The 17039-nt window shown below is 42.4% G+C and overlaps 1 protein-coding gene across 1 annotated transcript in view; it reads left to right on the top strand.

Moving 5' to 3' along the window:
* Positions 1–17039, top strand: part of cnc (NFE2 like bZIP transcription factor cap-n-collar) — a 194316-nt gene that overhangs the window by 101916 nt on the left and 75361 nt on the right. The window contains exon 4 of the mRNA XM_019044966.2: positions 15755–16041. Coding sequence (XP_018900511.2) covers positions 15755–16041 — 287 coding nt within the window. The remainder of the gene's footprint in view (positions 1–15754; positions 16042–17039) is intronic.

Here is a 17039-nt window from a genome sequence, read left to right as displayed (position 1 = left end):
CCTTAGTACGGTACGGTTACCAGAACCGAGAGCACGGTATGGTTACCAGAACCGAGAGTATTGTTACAACGACTGAACTTTTTTCTCGATGTAGACATGAATGCGACCCTAATACTGCCGTGCTGAGGAAGAATGCCGTATGAGCATTCGAGAGTTACCAAATTTCCCTTAATGAAACATGTATTTTCGACGCCATTTAAGAATACCATTCCTTGAAATTTTCAGATATTTTAGATACATTCCGTACAAAATTATCTGAAAAATTGGAAGGAAAATATTCATAAATTGACCAGAAACGTGTTTACGCGTTTTATCCAAGGACATTTGGCAACGCCTGAAGGCTCATACGTCGTTTTTCCTTAGCCCGGCAGAATACGTAGTCCTCATGTTTGTTGAACGTCCAAAAAAAATAAGTATTTAACCAAGAAAGTGCCGGAAGTGTTCGGGAGCGCGAAGATGAGGCTCGGATCCGAGATGGAGAAAACGAGACGGCCCCGGGAAAAAGCGATTACAGTCGGAATTGAGTTGCCGCGTAAGGTGTTCGCAAGGGCCGGCGAGGTGTTTTTAAATGGTGCTCGCGAGATGTTTCAGATGATCATTAGGCGGTAATTGGATTTTCATGACAAATACAAATGATTCACCCGGAGCGAGCATCGCCATCGTCGGGCTTGTTTACACTTCTCGCGACGAATAAATCATCCCGGTCGCCGTCGGTCAAAACCGCGCATCCACGCCAGTAGCGTGGCGTGAATTGCGATCTATCGATTTTTATGCCATTTAAACCTATGGTAAAGAATCGATTATTAAGGTGTTCGCTGCGAACACCCTGTTTACCGATCCTTTTCCATAGGTTCAAATGGCATAACAATCGATATATCGCAAAACACGCCACGCTACTGACCACGCCAGGTTCCCACAGGAGTTGCACTGAAAAAAAGTTCTCGGCGTTCTTACCAAGGTCCGTTGGTACCTTTACCATCTCACTTTTTTTACCAATTATTGGTAATTTTACCAAGACAGACTGGTAAGTTCACCTAAAAACCGGTATTTTTACTGTTTTTTTTTTCAGGTAAGGAAACCACTTTTATTGGTAATCAATTCCAGGTAACTTTGCCATTTTATCTCGGTAATTATTCTATACCACAGTCGATAAAAAATATTGGCGTTTTTACCGAGGATCAGTAAAATTACCGAGAAACTCAATAAGTTTACAGAGATTTCTCGGTAAAATTACCAATTCCATAATGGTAATTTTACCAAGAAAAAGCTGGGATCAAATAGAACCCTGAATTCTTGGTAATTTTACCCTTTTCTTGGTAAATACACCGAGATTTTTTTTTTCAGTGTGCGCAGTTTTATCCGAGCCGAAGGACCAATGACTTGTCCTGAGCGAAAACCGCATATCGACGGTGAAACTACCAAACCACGCATCTCGTTTGCGGTGTTTAAAAATCTACGCTCACATTTTATTTTTTTGAAGTAGACCAAATCAATATCATTCCTTGAAATTTTCACGGAATTTTCTCCGCACAAAGAGGAAAAATCACAGAAATTTTCAAGATTGGATGTTAAGTAGTTTTTCATTTAAGAAATAAAGTATGACAGGAAGTCTGCGACGTCGCAAACCGAGATACGTGGTTTGGTAGTTTCACCGTCGATATCTTCCCAGGGTTCGCATTGTAGTTGCGCTGTTTCATCCGGCACGAAGGACCAATGACTGTCTTGATCGTAAATCGCGGATATTGCATTGTAGTTGGGTGTTCAATCCGGCCCGAGGGACTAATGAGTGTTTGTTGAGCAAGAACCGCACATCCTCATCGAGTTCTTACCGGATTTGTGCTGTTCTATCCGGCTTGGAAGCCACAAATGGGTTCTGAGCGAAAACCGTGGAGATTTAAGGAGAGACGTGCGGTTTTTGCACTGAAGGGAGGTTAACAGATCCATTTTTGCTTCTCGGCGGATGGCCTTGTTGCCTCGAAGCGGGCTCTCCCGTTTGAGAGGAGCCTGGGAAAATTCTTTCGCCGCGCGCGGAGATGATAGGGTCGATCGGCAGATCGACATTCCATCAACTCTGCGGAGAGTCCCTTCTCATTCTGCATTTCTTCATTTCTCATGCACGCACTAGTAATAAGGAGCTGGTTGCTTCCCACGAGATATTTGCAATTCGAAAGGGAAAGAAAGGGTCAAATGGGCAGAAAGTTTCTAACATTGCCATTTTCTGGATTGGCGTTCCCTTTGCAAATCCCCTTTTTCTCAGAACTTCAAAACGATGACCTTTTTCTGCCCTTTACTGCGGAGGTGAAACTACCAGACCAGGTATCTCGTTTGCGGTGTTTGGAAATCTCCGCTCTCAATTTATTTTTTCAAGGAAAAAAAATCGGTATCATTCCTTGAAGTTTTCATAGAGTATTCATCACACAGAGGAGAAAAACCTCGGAAGTTTTCAAGAAGTAACTTTGAACGGTTTCCTATTTAAAAAATAAAGAATTATAGGAAGTCTGCAACGTTGCAAATCGAGTTACGTGATTGAAGGTGGTAGTTTCACCGTCGATTTACAAATCACCCCGATCATGTGGGAAAAACGCGAATTTTACCGCGGTTTTTTAACAATTGTGCGATTTTGCAGAAAACACGCAATTGCGCTAACGCGCACAGGCGTTTTCATTTTCAAAACCCTTTTCAGGTCCCCTCATTTTCGCAATCGATGGACCGTGATCCGACCGGTTACTGAGTGGTCGAAAAGTTTCTGCGCCCCTGAAGGTTGTTTAAACACTCAGAATTCAATTATCAGATTATCACAAACCTTGTAACTTTACATGAGTTTGTGTTAACAAATTAACACACATTTTTGGGCGGGACAATACATTGGTTTTATGCAACAGTGAATGGATGGTGGCTAAAAATTACCAACTATTGCGATAGGGTGACTTTGACGCCCAAGAAAACGCAACTTTACCATCCGCAAATGCTTGGTATTTTGATACGACTATTCGGACATACAGGGGACCGCGTTTGCCTATCCTTCTAATTGAAGGCGAATCTGTTCCATTTAAACGTTCATCAGACGGCATTGTTGTATGCAAGTTATAGAGCCACGCAAATAGACCTTTTAGTCGCTAAAATCGCACGAAAACCTTACAAAGGGCTCTCGAAAAGTCTGAACCCACAAATTGTGAGGGTTTATATCGCGGATACTCAAAATTTTAGCACATTTCTGTCAATCGCCGGAAATCTTCCCGAGAGATTGAGAGAGAATGACAGACGCTTTTTTCAACCTTAAATGGCAAAGAAATCCGATATTTTTGGCGGGCCAAGATGACGTAAACATTTCGGGAAAACGCCTTTTGCTGATTGGCTGATGTCAGCCTTAGGCATCGCTTTGCTGCGTCAACTCGACCCTCGGCTTCTGATTGGTAGGGTTTCGATTAGATGTTTCTCCCCTTTGAAATTATGTTTTTGAACTTTTTAATAAGCCTGTTTATTTTTTCACAAAATTGTGCGTCAGAGTCTCTGCGAGACAACCGTGCAAAATTCCTTGCCGCTGCCCTATCCTTTTATTAACGTCACGCTTTTCCCACAAACAAGTCCAAATAAAAATGCAATTAAGATATCATTTCGGGTCGGAACTTTTGCTCCTCGCGGCTCGGGCATACAAGGAGCGTATCGCGCGGAGTAATTGGAAGCGCGCTTGTTGACAAATTTACCTCGGGAGCGCAATCAATCTTGCAATAAAGGTTATCCTTCCAATTGGATATGATTAATAATTTTTTCCAGCGCCTCCACTCACCCGCAGCAAGGAGCAAGAACCACGCGACTCCCGTAGGGAGTCCCCGGCGGATACGTCGTTTCGACCGCGAACGGGGGAGCAATCAACCTTAAGTTTAATGCGCTGCCACGTTCATTAGACACAAGGCTGCGGGCCTGGCCGTAAACGGCAAATGAGTTGGATCCGAGCATTCTGGGAGCGGGCGGCGGGCGCCCATTTTTTAAATCGAGCCTCGTTTTGGCCGTCGCGCCCTCAAAAAAGCGCCAACGACGAATTAGCACCGATCGAGGATTCTGTCGTCTTAATCGTGTCAATCCGTCGTTTCTCGGACGAAAGAACCTAACTTCATCCCAGTGCTGCAAAATTTCCATTCGCAAATCGTATTTTTACGGAGGAAAATTCTACTTTTCTTACTGCGGGCCGATTATTGAAATTGATAGACGAAGCGATAGCACTGGAAGAAAAACACATTGGATTTAGAGTCCAGACTCTTAAAACATCGACAAGAAAAAATACTCTTGATTCAATCGGATTTTTGCTTAAATCAAGAACCAAGCCTCTTAATCTGAGCGGATTTCCTTTTGATTTAAGCAAAAATCTGATTGGATCAAGAGTTTTTTTCTTGTCGATGTTTTTAAGAGTCTGGAATCTTGATCCAATGTATTTTTTTTTCCAGTGAGATAAAGGAGGCATAAGAAGTATGGAGCGATCCTATTGGTTGAAACGGTGCGGTTATTACAGACTAAAAGGAAAAATCGTGGACTAATTGTAGGGTCTCTTGTCGGTTGCCGTTAGTTAGTTTATTATTTACCTCCTTTGACCATTGCAACTGCCCATTTCAACCAATGGGATCGCTCCATACTCCTTATGTCTTCTTTGTTTATAGTTTTGTCTATCAATTTCAATAATCAGCCCGCTATTAACTTCACTGATTATTCTTCTGTCCGATCTGATTATACAGAAAATTCAGCAAAATTTTGGACAGTAGCTGTGCAGTCATATTTGTGCGAAGTCGTTTTTCTGAAATAACATATCGTAACTACGACTGAAAATAGATAGGACCTGAAATCCATCGTAAAGGTTGTAAGAGCAACGATTCTATCGTCACCACTCTGACATAAGGGCGTAGTTAAATTTCCACGTGAGTCCTGTTTTACTTATAAATCCACGCTTTCTAGGGCTCATGTGGCAATAGAAATACGCATTTACGTCAAAGTTGCGACGATATTTCTCCGTTTTATTTTCAAGGCAGAAAAGTCGGTATTAAAACGGACTTTGGCAAACCCTTCGCCCTTTTTAGCTAGATCCACGGAACTTTCATTGAAATTCCTCGCAGTTACGCGTTTTTACCTTTAAAGGACGGTGTCGGCGCGTTGCATCGCGTTAGGGGTGGGGGCAATGAGGGATCCGCTAACCCTTCGGAGGGCGGTAAGGGATAGTAAGCCACGGGGTGGCGACACCCCTCATTACGAATAAATAATAAAAACTGCAGACTCACTTGGAGGAGGAATTAATTTCAAGGGTGATGATCGCCCCCATCGGCGCCATTACGCAAGGGCAGCAACCCTTGCAGCGGAGCTTCCGGAACTACCCCTCGCAGCGCCGCGACAGAATCGAACTTTGTGCTCGGTAGATCGCCAATCTCGGGTCTGTTCACCCAGACTGTTCGTCAGTAGATGGATACAGCGAATTAAGCAAATATCCCACAGGGACTATCGCACGGAAATATCGTTAAGCACAAAAATAAACTCTAAATCTTTTTTCTAAACTCACAATTTTTCCTGAGAGCCCAAACACCAACTCCAAGTTTTGAGAAAAAAGGAAGAGCTGTTCCATTCGGTGTACGCTCAATCTTGTGAGCCCAAAAAATTAATGTGTAAAGAGAGGCTGAGAAACTTCGAAACCACGAAAGTCTGATTTCTGGGGTCCATTCCAGTGGCGACTTTGCGAGTTGGCAACACTGGTTTTCCTCCATTTAAATCCATTAAAAATATCGATCTGGGTGAGGCAAGCTGCCTCAACAAGAATCGATTGTTGTACATACCTTTAAATAAAGGGGAAATAGCGTTTCCAACTTTCAAGAATCGCCACTGGTCCATTCCTTATTGGGCTTCCCCGTCCAGAACACTCTTCGTCTTAAAATAATCGAGAGAAAAGCCTGGTATAAATGGTTTGTGACAGCGTTCTTGAAACCGTGTATGAACGTTGCAACCCCTTATCACGACTCACTGGAAAAAAACACATTGGATCTAGAGTCCAGGCTCTTAAAAACATCGACAAGAAAAAATACTCTTGATTCAATCAGATTTAAGCTTAAATCAAGAACCAAGCCTCTTAATTTGAGCGGATTTCATTTTGATTTAAGCTCAAATCTGCTTGAATCAAGAGTCCTTTTTCTTGTCAATGTTTTCAAGAGTCTGCAATCTAGATCCATTGTGTTTTTTTTTTTTTTTTCAGTGCTTATCAAAACACCACAACGCCAACAGCAGTCTTAATTCTCGAGAGTAACATTAACTGATAAAAGCCCACGCTCCATGAAACAAAAATGATCGACTGAGGTTTTCTTTCGAGCTAGAAACTTCAAAATATTAATATTTTCTTATGTGCTCATTTTTTAATTTAATTTTTAAACCACTCTATGGTAGAATGGGCTTTTTAAGCTGACGTTATCAGTCAATATAAGAAACACATTCCATAATGTTGGCAGTAACGTCTTGATACAACTATACGTACTCGATGAACGCGCGTGTTGCATATGAAAAAATGGAAGGCGCTCCGGTCTCTCTCGTTCCATGGAGCAGTTTACGCAGCAGTCAGCGTATGACGGGCTAAATGAAATTCTCTTATGAAAACCAAGCCAAGGAGATACGGAAGAATGTTTTCGCAACATTTTCACGTATCAGGATATTTTATCCCACCACTACACTAATTTTTAGCGTGTAACTCGGGTATCCACGGAGCACAAATGTTTGCATCAAGGCGTCATTACCGATATTATCGCCTTGTGCTTTGATGAAGAGACACGTGTTGTAATGATGTGACAGCGTTGTCAAGGAATACCTGAAAAACCGAAAAAGACAAGGAATTATGGAAAGTCAGAGAAAATTTCAAATGTCAGAAAAAATGACGGAAAAGTTAGGGAAAAATTATAAAACCTTCTTCATTTGAGTTTGACATCCCAAACAACAAATTTTGAGTGATATCCATCCCAAATCATCTCTTTTTGACAATGTGGCATTTCCACAAATGTCAGGAAATTTTACCAAAATGTGTAGGAGACTGTTAAGGAAGTTCAGTTTCTAAACGTGGCAACTCTGTTTGTTTCTCGAAAACCCCTCCTATTGATCCATCATCACAATTTTAAATCAAAGCCTCTATTCATTTTTCCTATCATTTATTTTAAACTCGCTTGATTTTTTGTTTTAAAATTTCAATTTTTAAAAAAAAAAAAATTAATAATTAGTACCTGTATAATTTTGTACACTTTTTAATGCACCCGGATCGTATTCTCTCGAACGAAGGCTTTCCGCTACCTCGCTAGGCCACGGCTAGCGACGGATTAAAATTGTCCAACACCCCGTGCCGTGTTGCTGCATGTCAAGTGAGCAGCTTGAACCAAGACAAGCCTACCGACTCTCCCGAATAGAACCCCGGTGGCCGTGTTCTCATAAGCGTTTTGGGGCTCAAGCCAGAAGCCAGATAGGTGCCTTTGGCCGAGCACTCGATGCCAAAACATACTTTGTCCATTTACTGATGACCCCTGAAGCCCGGCAGAAGGATCGCCCGCCAGGGCTCACGAGAATTTCGACGGCGGTAGGTTTCAACACGGACGCGATCGGGTTCATGAATAATTCGAGCAGGCTTCCTGTCGGTGGCTCTGGCCGGTGTTTTGTCGACCAGTCTTTCCCGTCCGTTGCGTTCCGTCACTCTCGTTTCGCGTCGTCCCCCGTCGAGTGACGTCACGGCCGCCCCCCCGCCTCCGCCCCCGCGCCCGGCGCCACCCTCGAGATGTGCTCCGAGTGGAGCAAGAACCCCCTCTTCTCCTCGGCGGCCCTCATCGTCTACTGGAACACCATCAAGATCATCGACGAGCCGCCCTCAGGTGGGTGTCCGAGACATATTGAGACGATTTGGACTAAATTTTGCAGTGGAGGTGTTGCATGTGTGAGGAATTTGCGATTTGACGGTTGATTCTCATGTAAAAGTTCGCGAGAAACACGATGGTGCCGCTGGTTTTCTCTGAAATCCACTCCCAAGCTCAAAAAAGCTCTCAAGTTGAGGCCAAAATGGAGGGTATATCCCACGCTATCCCGAGAGTCCACTTCTACATAAAAACAAACTCTCCATGCAAAGATAGGGAGCAAATACCTTGACAGGGCTGCCACTTTATTTGGGGACTCTGAAACTGAAAACACGGCATCACTGCTAATGTATTTGCTCCCTATCTTTGCATGGAGAGTTTGTTTTGATGTAGAGGTGGACTCTCAGGATAGTGTGGGATATCCCCTCCATTTTGGCCTCAACTTGAGAGCTTTTTTTGAGCTTGGGAGTGGATTTCAGAGAAAACCAGTGGCGCCATCATGTTTTTAGCGAACTTTTACATAGGAATCAACAAGCAAATTTTCTCACACATGCAACATCTTCATTAAGAGCTGCAATCTCTAGCTCAGCAGCCTGATAGTTGAAATTTTGTGTTCGTCGGGGAGACATAGATGACATAGGTTAAATGGCGGAGCGTGATTGGTCAGCTATGTCTTATAGCTGCTTTATCGTGTCTTTGTCAGGTGGAATGGACGACATACTGTCGGAAACTTAAGAGGTGCCTTTAGCTTGTCAAGAGTTCCACCCGACCTAGGCACGACAACGCAGCGATAAGACATAGCCGACCAATCACGCTCCATTTTTTAACCTATGTCATCTACGTCTACCCGACGAACACAAAATTTCACTATCAGGCTGCTGATTAGAAAGAACGTATGCACCATTAGTCTCCCTAAACACATGGGTGTTTTCACGGACGTGCTAGAAATTGTAGCTCCTAATTGCGAAATGAAGTCCATTTACAAGTGAAGCCTGATTATTGAAATTGATGGACAAAGCGTTAAATACGGGGATGATGGGTCGATCCTTTTGGTTGAAACGGGTGGTTGTTATAGACTAAGGAATGTATTCCTAGTCGTTCCTCAATCAGCTCCTTTCCATAGGAGGCTCCTCTTGGTGAACAAGGTGTTTCAGGGAGGTTCGAAGAATAGATCTAATGCATAAAATCAGGCAATTTTTGCAGACCTCGAGTACAATCCAGAATCATAACTATATAAATGGATCCTTACAAGGCATTGCAATAATTAATCTTCCATCAATAACAGTGTGTAAACTATATGGAGCCTCCTGAGGAAAGGAGCTATTTGTGGAGTTACCGCCAATACAATCATAAGGGGGAACATGGTCATTTTGATGGAAAACAGATGTCTCGTGGGTTACCTTTAGTAAGTCATTTACTTACCTACTTTGTCAATTGCAACCACCTACCTCCACCAAAAAGATCACTCCATTATTCTTTATCTATCTTTTTGTCTATCAATTTCTACTATCAGCCCGCTGGCAAGTGCTGACAGTTGTTTCTCATCAAGCGGGAATCCAGTGGCTTGAGGAAAGCAATTTGTGTAGTGAAAATAGGGAAAGCAAATTTGAGGAAAATTTTTTTACGAAAAGTCAATCATACGAACTTGCTATTGGCTCGCCACGGTTAAGAACCTGAATATTTCGTCGAACTTCGAAAAGTTAGTGTAAACCGGTAAACGTCGAGCAACATGACGAAAGTGTCGTGGGAAAGATTGTTAAATCTTTTTGTTTTGTCAATGTGCTCGACGTTTCAAACAACAAAATGTTTCGTGTTCGGGCCTGGAAGTGCTGCGATTTGTAATCATCCTCTGTATCGTTAAATGTCTCCGAATTTTATCGAAATATGTCCCGAAATTCAAACGAATATCGAGGAATTCTATTTTGTAATTTTCGTGATGTTGACAAGTAGTGCATCAAAGAAATAATAGTGGATCTGTGTCTCTCGTGTAACGGGAATCTAGTGGCTTGGGATAGCAGTGTGTATCGTGAAAGTTCAAAACAAAAATTGAATAAAATTTCGAATCATAACACCATGAGGCAACGGTACTCAGGGTCTATTACAGTGAGGACACTATGCATAATCTAAGCAACATCTGATGACGTTTATACCGAATTTTGAATTCCTTCGCTACAAGTAGAGACCGTTATTGGTGGGTCCAGCAAATTGGCAACATTGTCTTTTCTCCATTTGAACCTATGGAAATGTATCGATTCTTAGAGGGGGCCAGGTGCTCTGACGAGAATCGATTATTTAGCATAGGTTTAAATGGAGGCAATCCGGTGTCGCCAAATTGAAGGATCCACCTCTAGAGACCATTTCGTCGTTTCTCTGACGTAAGGGCGCATCTCTATTTCCGCATGAGTCCCGGAAAGCTCAGAATTAAATGAAACATAGGGTTCATTTAAAAATTGAGATACGCCCTTTTAACAAAAGTGTTTTAACAAACGTTGTTTTTAAAGTGAGTTCAGTGACAGTTCATTGCAAAATGTAGTCCAAATATGTACCTTATGGTGGATGAATCAAATTAGGTAGGTAACCGCACCACCACTGTCTCCCGGGACTAGTTTTGCATCGTTTTGCGCGAAAATTACCTAAAACCGCCCAATTTACACTTCGGCGGCGAATTGAAATTCACGAGCAAAAAACGAGGACTCCTAGAAAACCCGCTTTTGCTAGCGTTGTTGCCAAACTTAGCAAAATAATATCAAGTTTGTAATTATTGAAGTTTCCGAAATTTACTGATATAGTAATTTTTCTTAAAAAAATCACAGAATTTTGCCAAAATTAGTCAAGACATTTCTTTTTCAAAGCAAATCCAGGGAAAAGTCAACAAATTTAAATATTTTACAGTTCCAAATCCTACGGATCTTTTAATTTTATGTTTTGCGGTTTTTTTTTTTTTTTTTTTTTTTTTTTTTTTTTATCATCAACAAATCATGTTAATCTTTCACTATTTTCAATGCTATACTGTTGAATTCTACTCGAAATTTGCAAAAATTGTCCTTTTCATTATGATTTTTCGAAGGTCTCAAGGGAAGGGATTGTTTAAAGCACAACTAGGAAATGGAGTCTCTCGTCCCTTAGGCCCAGCGCAGTAGTGTAGCAACGGGGCTATACTGCCGTGCTAAGGAAGAACGCCATACGAGCATTCGAGAGATGTCAAATCTCCTTCAATTAAATTTTTATTTTTGAGGAGTGTTACAGGTATTTTCCTTTGGAATTTTAAGGAACTTTAGGTGAAATTGCGAACAACATTATCTGAAAAATTGGAAGAAAAATATTCATAAATTTAACAGGAAATTCGGATCATATCAATCGAAAATTGGCAACGCCTGAAGGTTCATATGTCGTTTATCCCCAACGCGGCATTACAAAGGTCCGGCGCGGTAAGCCGATTTCTATTCGTGCAGAACTCACGCTGGTAGAGTTAATCAAATCTGCGGCCCTCGGCCATTTTGATCCGGGACCCGCATCGCATCCGCGGCTGTTCTCCATATTTCTCGCGTGCCCCTCTCGACTCTCCCTCCACCGCATCGTCGCGTCGCACACAGGAACGAGCCAACACGAGCTGTCGGACATTGTTCGGAAACTTTAAAAGCTCACATCCTTGTCCAACCATACGAAAAGCCAAGACTTGAAAGTAGTTTCATTGGCTCTCCAGTAAAATTTCCCACCCTTTCAATGTACAATAAAATGAAATAAACGGCAAAATTTGCAAGTTTTAGTTCTAAATGTCATGTCCAATTCACGTGATCGATTCGTTCCACTGTGCGTCGCCCCATCACTCGCCATCTTCCGCAGCTTTCCATTCATATCCCGCACCGCCAATGCAAAGGGGCCGTCCGTGATCTAACTCCCATAAGGTCAGTCATTCCGGTCCACGAAATTCAGACCGCCTCGCGTATGACGTATGTTTAGTACTTGGCCCGTCATAGGGACACAAAAAGTATATGGAAACACGTGGGGTGTCAACCGCAGTTACCTCTTTTATTGAATTTCTTCTCTTAATTTTATTTTTGAGATGTTCTCTTATTCTTTCATTCTTTTTTTTCTTCGTATTTTTCTTCTTCCTCTCCTTCTCTTTCATCCTTTCCTCTTGTGTATTTTACTTCTTTTTCTTATTTTCTTCTTCTTCTTTTCTTGTACTGCTACTTCCTCTTATTTCTCTACTTCTACTACTTCCTTTTTCTGCTTCTTCCCATTCCTCTTTTTTCTCCTCTGTTGCTTCCTTTTCATCTTCTTTTTATTATTTTCCTTCTTCCTCATCTTCTTGTTCTTCTCCCCGTCCTTTTTTCTTCTACTTCTACATCTTCTTCCTTCTCTTCTTCTTTTCCTTGTCCTTCTACACTCTTCTTTATTGCAAAGTGTCTGTTGCCTGAACTATTCACATCTTTTATGAACTTCGAAAAAAGATCGGTGTCAGGGCCGCACTTCAATTTAAATGACACGCTTTAATTTTCCGTCCAGGTGACCGAAATTTTCAGTCTTGGGAACAGATCTTGTATTCCTTACCAAAGACCTCGGTTTTCCGAACGGAACCACAAGGCTCCCATATGGTCCCCTACGGTTCGGTGTTTCATATGAAACGACGTTCTGTTTAGGTTACCAAAGTTTTGTCGCACGTTTGAAGACTGAAATCTTCATCGAAGACCTCAGTTACCTAAAGCTAAACCAAACAGTTCGGTTCCTATGACCGAAAACTTCGTTGCCCCCTTGAATCGACGTTCGGTTCAGTTGACCGAAGTTAAGTAACACGCATGAAGACTGTACTCTTCCTCGAAGACCCCGGTTATCTTAACCGAACAGTACGGTTCCCATGGCCGGAAACTTCGGTGTCCCATCCGAACCGGAGTTCGGTTCTCCCAACCGTAGTTTTGTTCCCTGCTCGCTGTTTGGACGTGGAATTTACCTCCGGCGGCACGGTTAATGGATTCGAGCGCCGCATGAATATGGATATTCATTGTGAGCTTCATTATGTCGATGGGTAAAAATGCGAACGATAGTCGGATACGGGATCTTCTCGGACAACGGACATGCGGCACGACTCCACGTCTTCACCGTCGACGCTTGACGCTTGACCTTTGACCCCGAACAAAGGCTCTCTATTAACTCGGTGAATATTTCTCTGACCTCTCTGTCGAGGATAAAAATTCTCGGCCTCCTCTTTCTTACCTCCATCGAAACTTCCAGGGAAAAGGTTTTGACACGAATAATTCATTATCAAGAAAATATATGGATGATTTTTATCGGGATGAGCCCAATCAGCGGGCTGATTATTGAAATTGATAGACAAAGGGATAATAGAGCGATCCTATCAGTGGAAGCGGGGCGAGCGATTTCAGTAGACAAAGGGGGGTAAGAAATGGACAACCTAACAGCAACCCACGAGAGGCTCTATTGTTAATCTATTATTTCCCCTCATGGTCTATGACAACCACCCATTTTCACATATAAAAAAGCTAGTTTTCCGTTTGTCTATCAATTTTAATAATCACCCTCCAGACGTTGCCTAATTTTCTCCTATGTTTTATTTTTTTAATAAAAAAAACCAAGCAACACTGGAACTTAAAGTTTTGTGAGTATATTTTTTGTAATTTAGGGTGCATTCATAGCAAGTTTGAAGGCGCTAAGTAGATTGATATTCTATTGAAGTATAAAAAATTAGAAAGAATTAGGCAGTACGTAACGGCGATTCTTGAAAGTTGGCAAAACCGTTTTTTCTCAATTTAAATTTACGTAAAATGATCGATTTTCGGCGAGACAGTTTTTCTCATCGAGAATCGACATTTTTAATGGATTTAAATGGAGGAAATACCGCATTGCCAGCTTGCAAAATCGCCACTGACAATACGGAATGGGCAGTTTCCGCCGTGTCTCGCCTCAGATGTGCGTCTCTTTCAGGAGGTGTGCCTTTTAGTCACCTTTATCGGCGGCCCCCCTCCCCTGAAAGAACATAACTGCATTTCATTATTGCCAAATTTCCGCTAGCAAATTGCAATTTTATCAGGATAATATTCGGCATTTCTACCTGAAAATTTCACTGATTTTTCTTCCGATCTGGTGCGAAAACGAATAAAATTTTGAACAAAAATTGCCCTGATACATGCTTGTTAAAATTGAATTGTTTGAGTCAATTTAGCAACCTTGGAGTGGAGTTACGTTCCATCGTCTGAGGAACGACGAATTTTGGCCCTGTACGCAATGCTGTGAAAAAAATGTTCGGTAGAATTTAGCATTCCCTTCCACTGTATGTTATTCAGCGTGGATTCAAGGTTGATTCTGCCAGAGGAATGGTTACCTGTACCAGCATTTAGTATCGTTTACCTTTTTTCCGGCAGAATCGACTCTGAATTGACGCTGTGTGAAATACAGCGTGAACTGCGTGAAGGAATGGTAAATTCTACCCATAGTTTTTTCAGTATGGTCCATCGTTCAGCGCCAACTAACCCGAGGGATCATCCTACCTGATTTTTCGTGATCCGGACGTAGCCCAGAAATTTTCCCGTAGAGGTCGTTGATCCGATTGTATTGGTCTCCTGGTTGTCATATCGGCCCCTCCCGACGCACGATCGGTCGTCTAGGCGATTGAGTAACTCCAATTTTTTTTCGCGGAGAAACAGCGCTGGCCTCGCTATTGCGCTGGAAATTTAACTGCCCTCATTCTTTTCAGCTCAGGGTTGCCACACTTTGCCTGCTTGCCTCGAACATTGAGGAAAAAACGCAGTAAAATTATTTAAAATCCACCGTCATGACCAATCATTGAAAAAAAGCAGGGCGGGGGATGTAACTTTCATCCCAGTGAAACGTAGTCGGTGTTGCTGGCTGATTTGAAGTTGATAGACAAAGCTTTAGACAAAGAGGATAAAGAGAAATGGAAGGATCATATGGGTTGAAACGGGTGGTTGTTACAGACTAAAAGAGAAATAACTAAAAGGGTATCTCTCGTGGGTAGTCAGTCTATTACTTACATCTCATCTGCCTATCACGTCCAACTGTGTTATACACAAACTAACAAAGTGTTCAGCATCTACTGGGTTAGAAAGTGTTGCCAAATCAGCATTACTGGTTTTGCTCAATTCTCATTGGTTGGTCGCAGGAAAATAAGGATACGGCCATAAAAGTTGTATTGTTAACAGTCTTTTAATATTCTTTCTTTGAAAATCGTGGCAAATCGTGATTTTGCTAAAATTTGGAGGCTTTAGTGACTTTTTAATGGCGTAGGAGAGGCGTTTTTCATTTTATTTTATTTATTTGTTTTTTTAAAGAAAAATCTGCACATAGCTAGCAATCTCCGGAAAACAAGCCGCGTACATTTTAACTCGTCCAGTTGCAATAATGTGCATCGGCTCAATGGGGAATTCATTGATGGAGAACTTCAAAAGCTCCTTCAAATCCTGGTAATGCTTGCCGCTTTACCTACCAGTCAGTTTAGTTGCCTATTAAAAGCAAACCCAACTTGGGTTTTTTTACGTATTACACGTGATCGCGAGTTTGCTTGCCGGCACCATGCATTCAAGAATAATAAAAAAGTCTTTTTAGTCCCAAACATAGTAATAAGAATTTCTATCTTGTTTCTTTATTTCTGAAATTTTGAATTTTCTTTTTTTATCCTCTGTTTTGCCTGCAAAAAGATTGCAATTTTCCGGCGATTGCAAATCGCCCGCGATAGATGTGTTGTTAGTGGCTGCGTCCGACTGGCTCACCAGCCAATGACACTCGCCACTGGCAATCCATGAGCGCGCAGCCCCACGAATTCTTCAGAACATCCCTCTAATCAGTGAATATGTAACCCCACGACAGCTTCACTGATTGCGTCCGAATCTCTCGTCCTTATTTAATTTTCTACCCCCGATTTTTTGTTTCAGGTGACTACGAGCTGGTCTCGAAGAAAGAGAGGCTCAAAGCTGTCGAGAGTGAAGAGAGGGAGGAAGAGGAGAAACCTCGGAAGGAAGTAAAGAAGGAACTCGAGGAAGAATTAGTGATCAAAGAAGAGCTCGAGGAGGAGCAGGAGGGAGAGAGCGAGGCCGAGGCCTACCCCCTCCTCGCCGGCGCCCCCGACGCTGAGGAGCCCCTCGCCTTCAGCAACGAGTTCGCCCTCGAGGAGACCCTCCAACTCGTCAGCTTGGATGACGTCTCCCCCTCCGCCAATCCGGTGAGTCATCCCTAAAATCCCCTTCAAATCCATAAACATGCAACTTTACGATAGCTTCTAAATCTCCTTCAAATTCATAAACATGCAACTCTACGATAGCTTCTAAATCTCCTTCAAATCCATGAATATGCAACCCCACGACATTTTCCAAATTTCCTTCAAATCTATGAATATGCCACCCCCACGACCAGGGCCGGATCTTCCTACTTGCCGCCCATGGGCCGCCTGTATTTTGCCGCCCTCTTCTCATTCGTTTTGAAACATCAATAAAAACCATCAAGTGAACGTGCCAGCGGGGGAGGGGGCATAAAACGCGTCTACTCGTGTTGAACAACATTTTTTGGGAAAGCCCTGTCAACACTACTAGCAAAAGGTCACGGAACTTTGCGTGAAAGTCAAGTTTCGTTAACCTATCTCTAATGGACAAGGCCTTCCATTCATAAGAAATGAACGAAAAAATTATGAAAGAACAAACACAAAATTTAGCTTAATGATTTTAACTTCCGCCGCCACGTAGCGCCGACCGCACCGTGTTTGGCGCAATGCGTGAAGTATTCACGCAGTCTTGTAGGCGCTGTGCGTTTCACGCTGACCGCACTGTGTTTGGCGCAATGCGTGAAGTATTCATGCATTCTTGTAGGCGCTATCCGTTTCACGCTGACCAGAATAACCGCACTCGTGTTTGATGCAATGCGTGAAGTATTCGTGCAGTCTTGTAGGCGCTAATATGTGTTACATGCCGATTGCCGCGCCGAGGGCTTCTCCTTTTCATCTCAAGTCCTCGTCATCATATCTCCCTAAGTCGCGCCGTTCCAGGGCAAATTATGTGTTTGGTTTCTTTCTTAACTCGACTAATTCAAGGTGCTGTCTCTTGTATCACTGAAAGACGACAAAATCAGAAATTACTATACTCTCTGGAAATGAGAGATTTTGTAGCCTTTTCTCGTTTGTAATTTTTTTTTCTAAATCCGATTTCTTTTTATACCTACATTTAAAAA

This window comes from Bemisia tabaci, chromosome 2 (genome assembly GCF_918797505.1).
Source record: "Bemisia tabaci chromosome 2, PGI_BMITA_v3".
NCBI lineage: Eukaryota > Metazoa > Arthropoda > Insecta > Hemiptera > Aleyrodidae > Bemisia > Bemisia tabaci.
The sequence above is the reverse complement of the archived record's forward strand: the minus strand, read 5'-3'. Positions and strand labels throughout refer to the sequence as shown.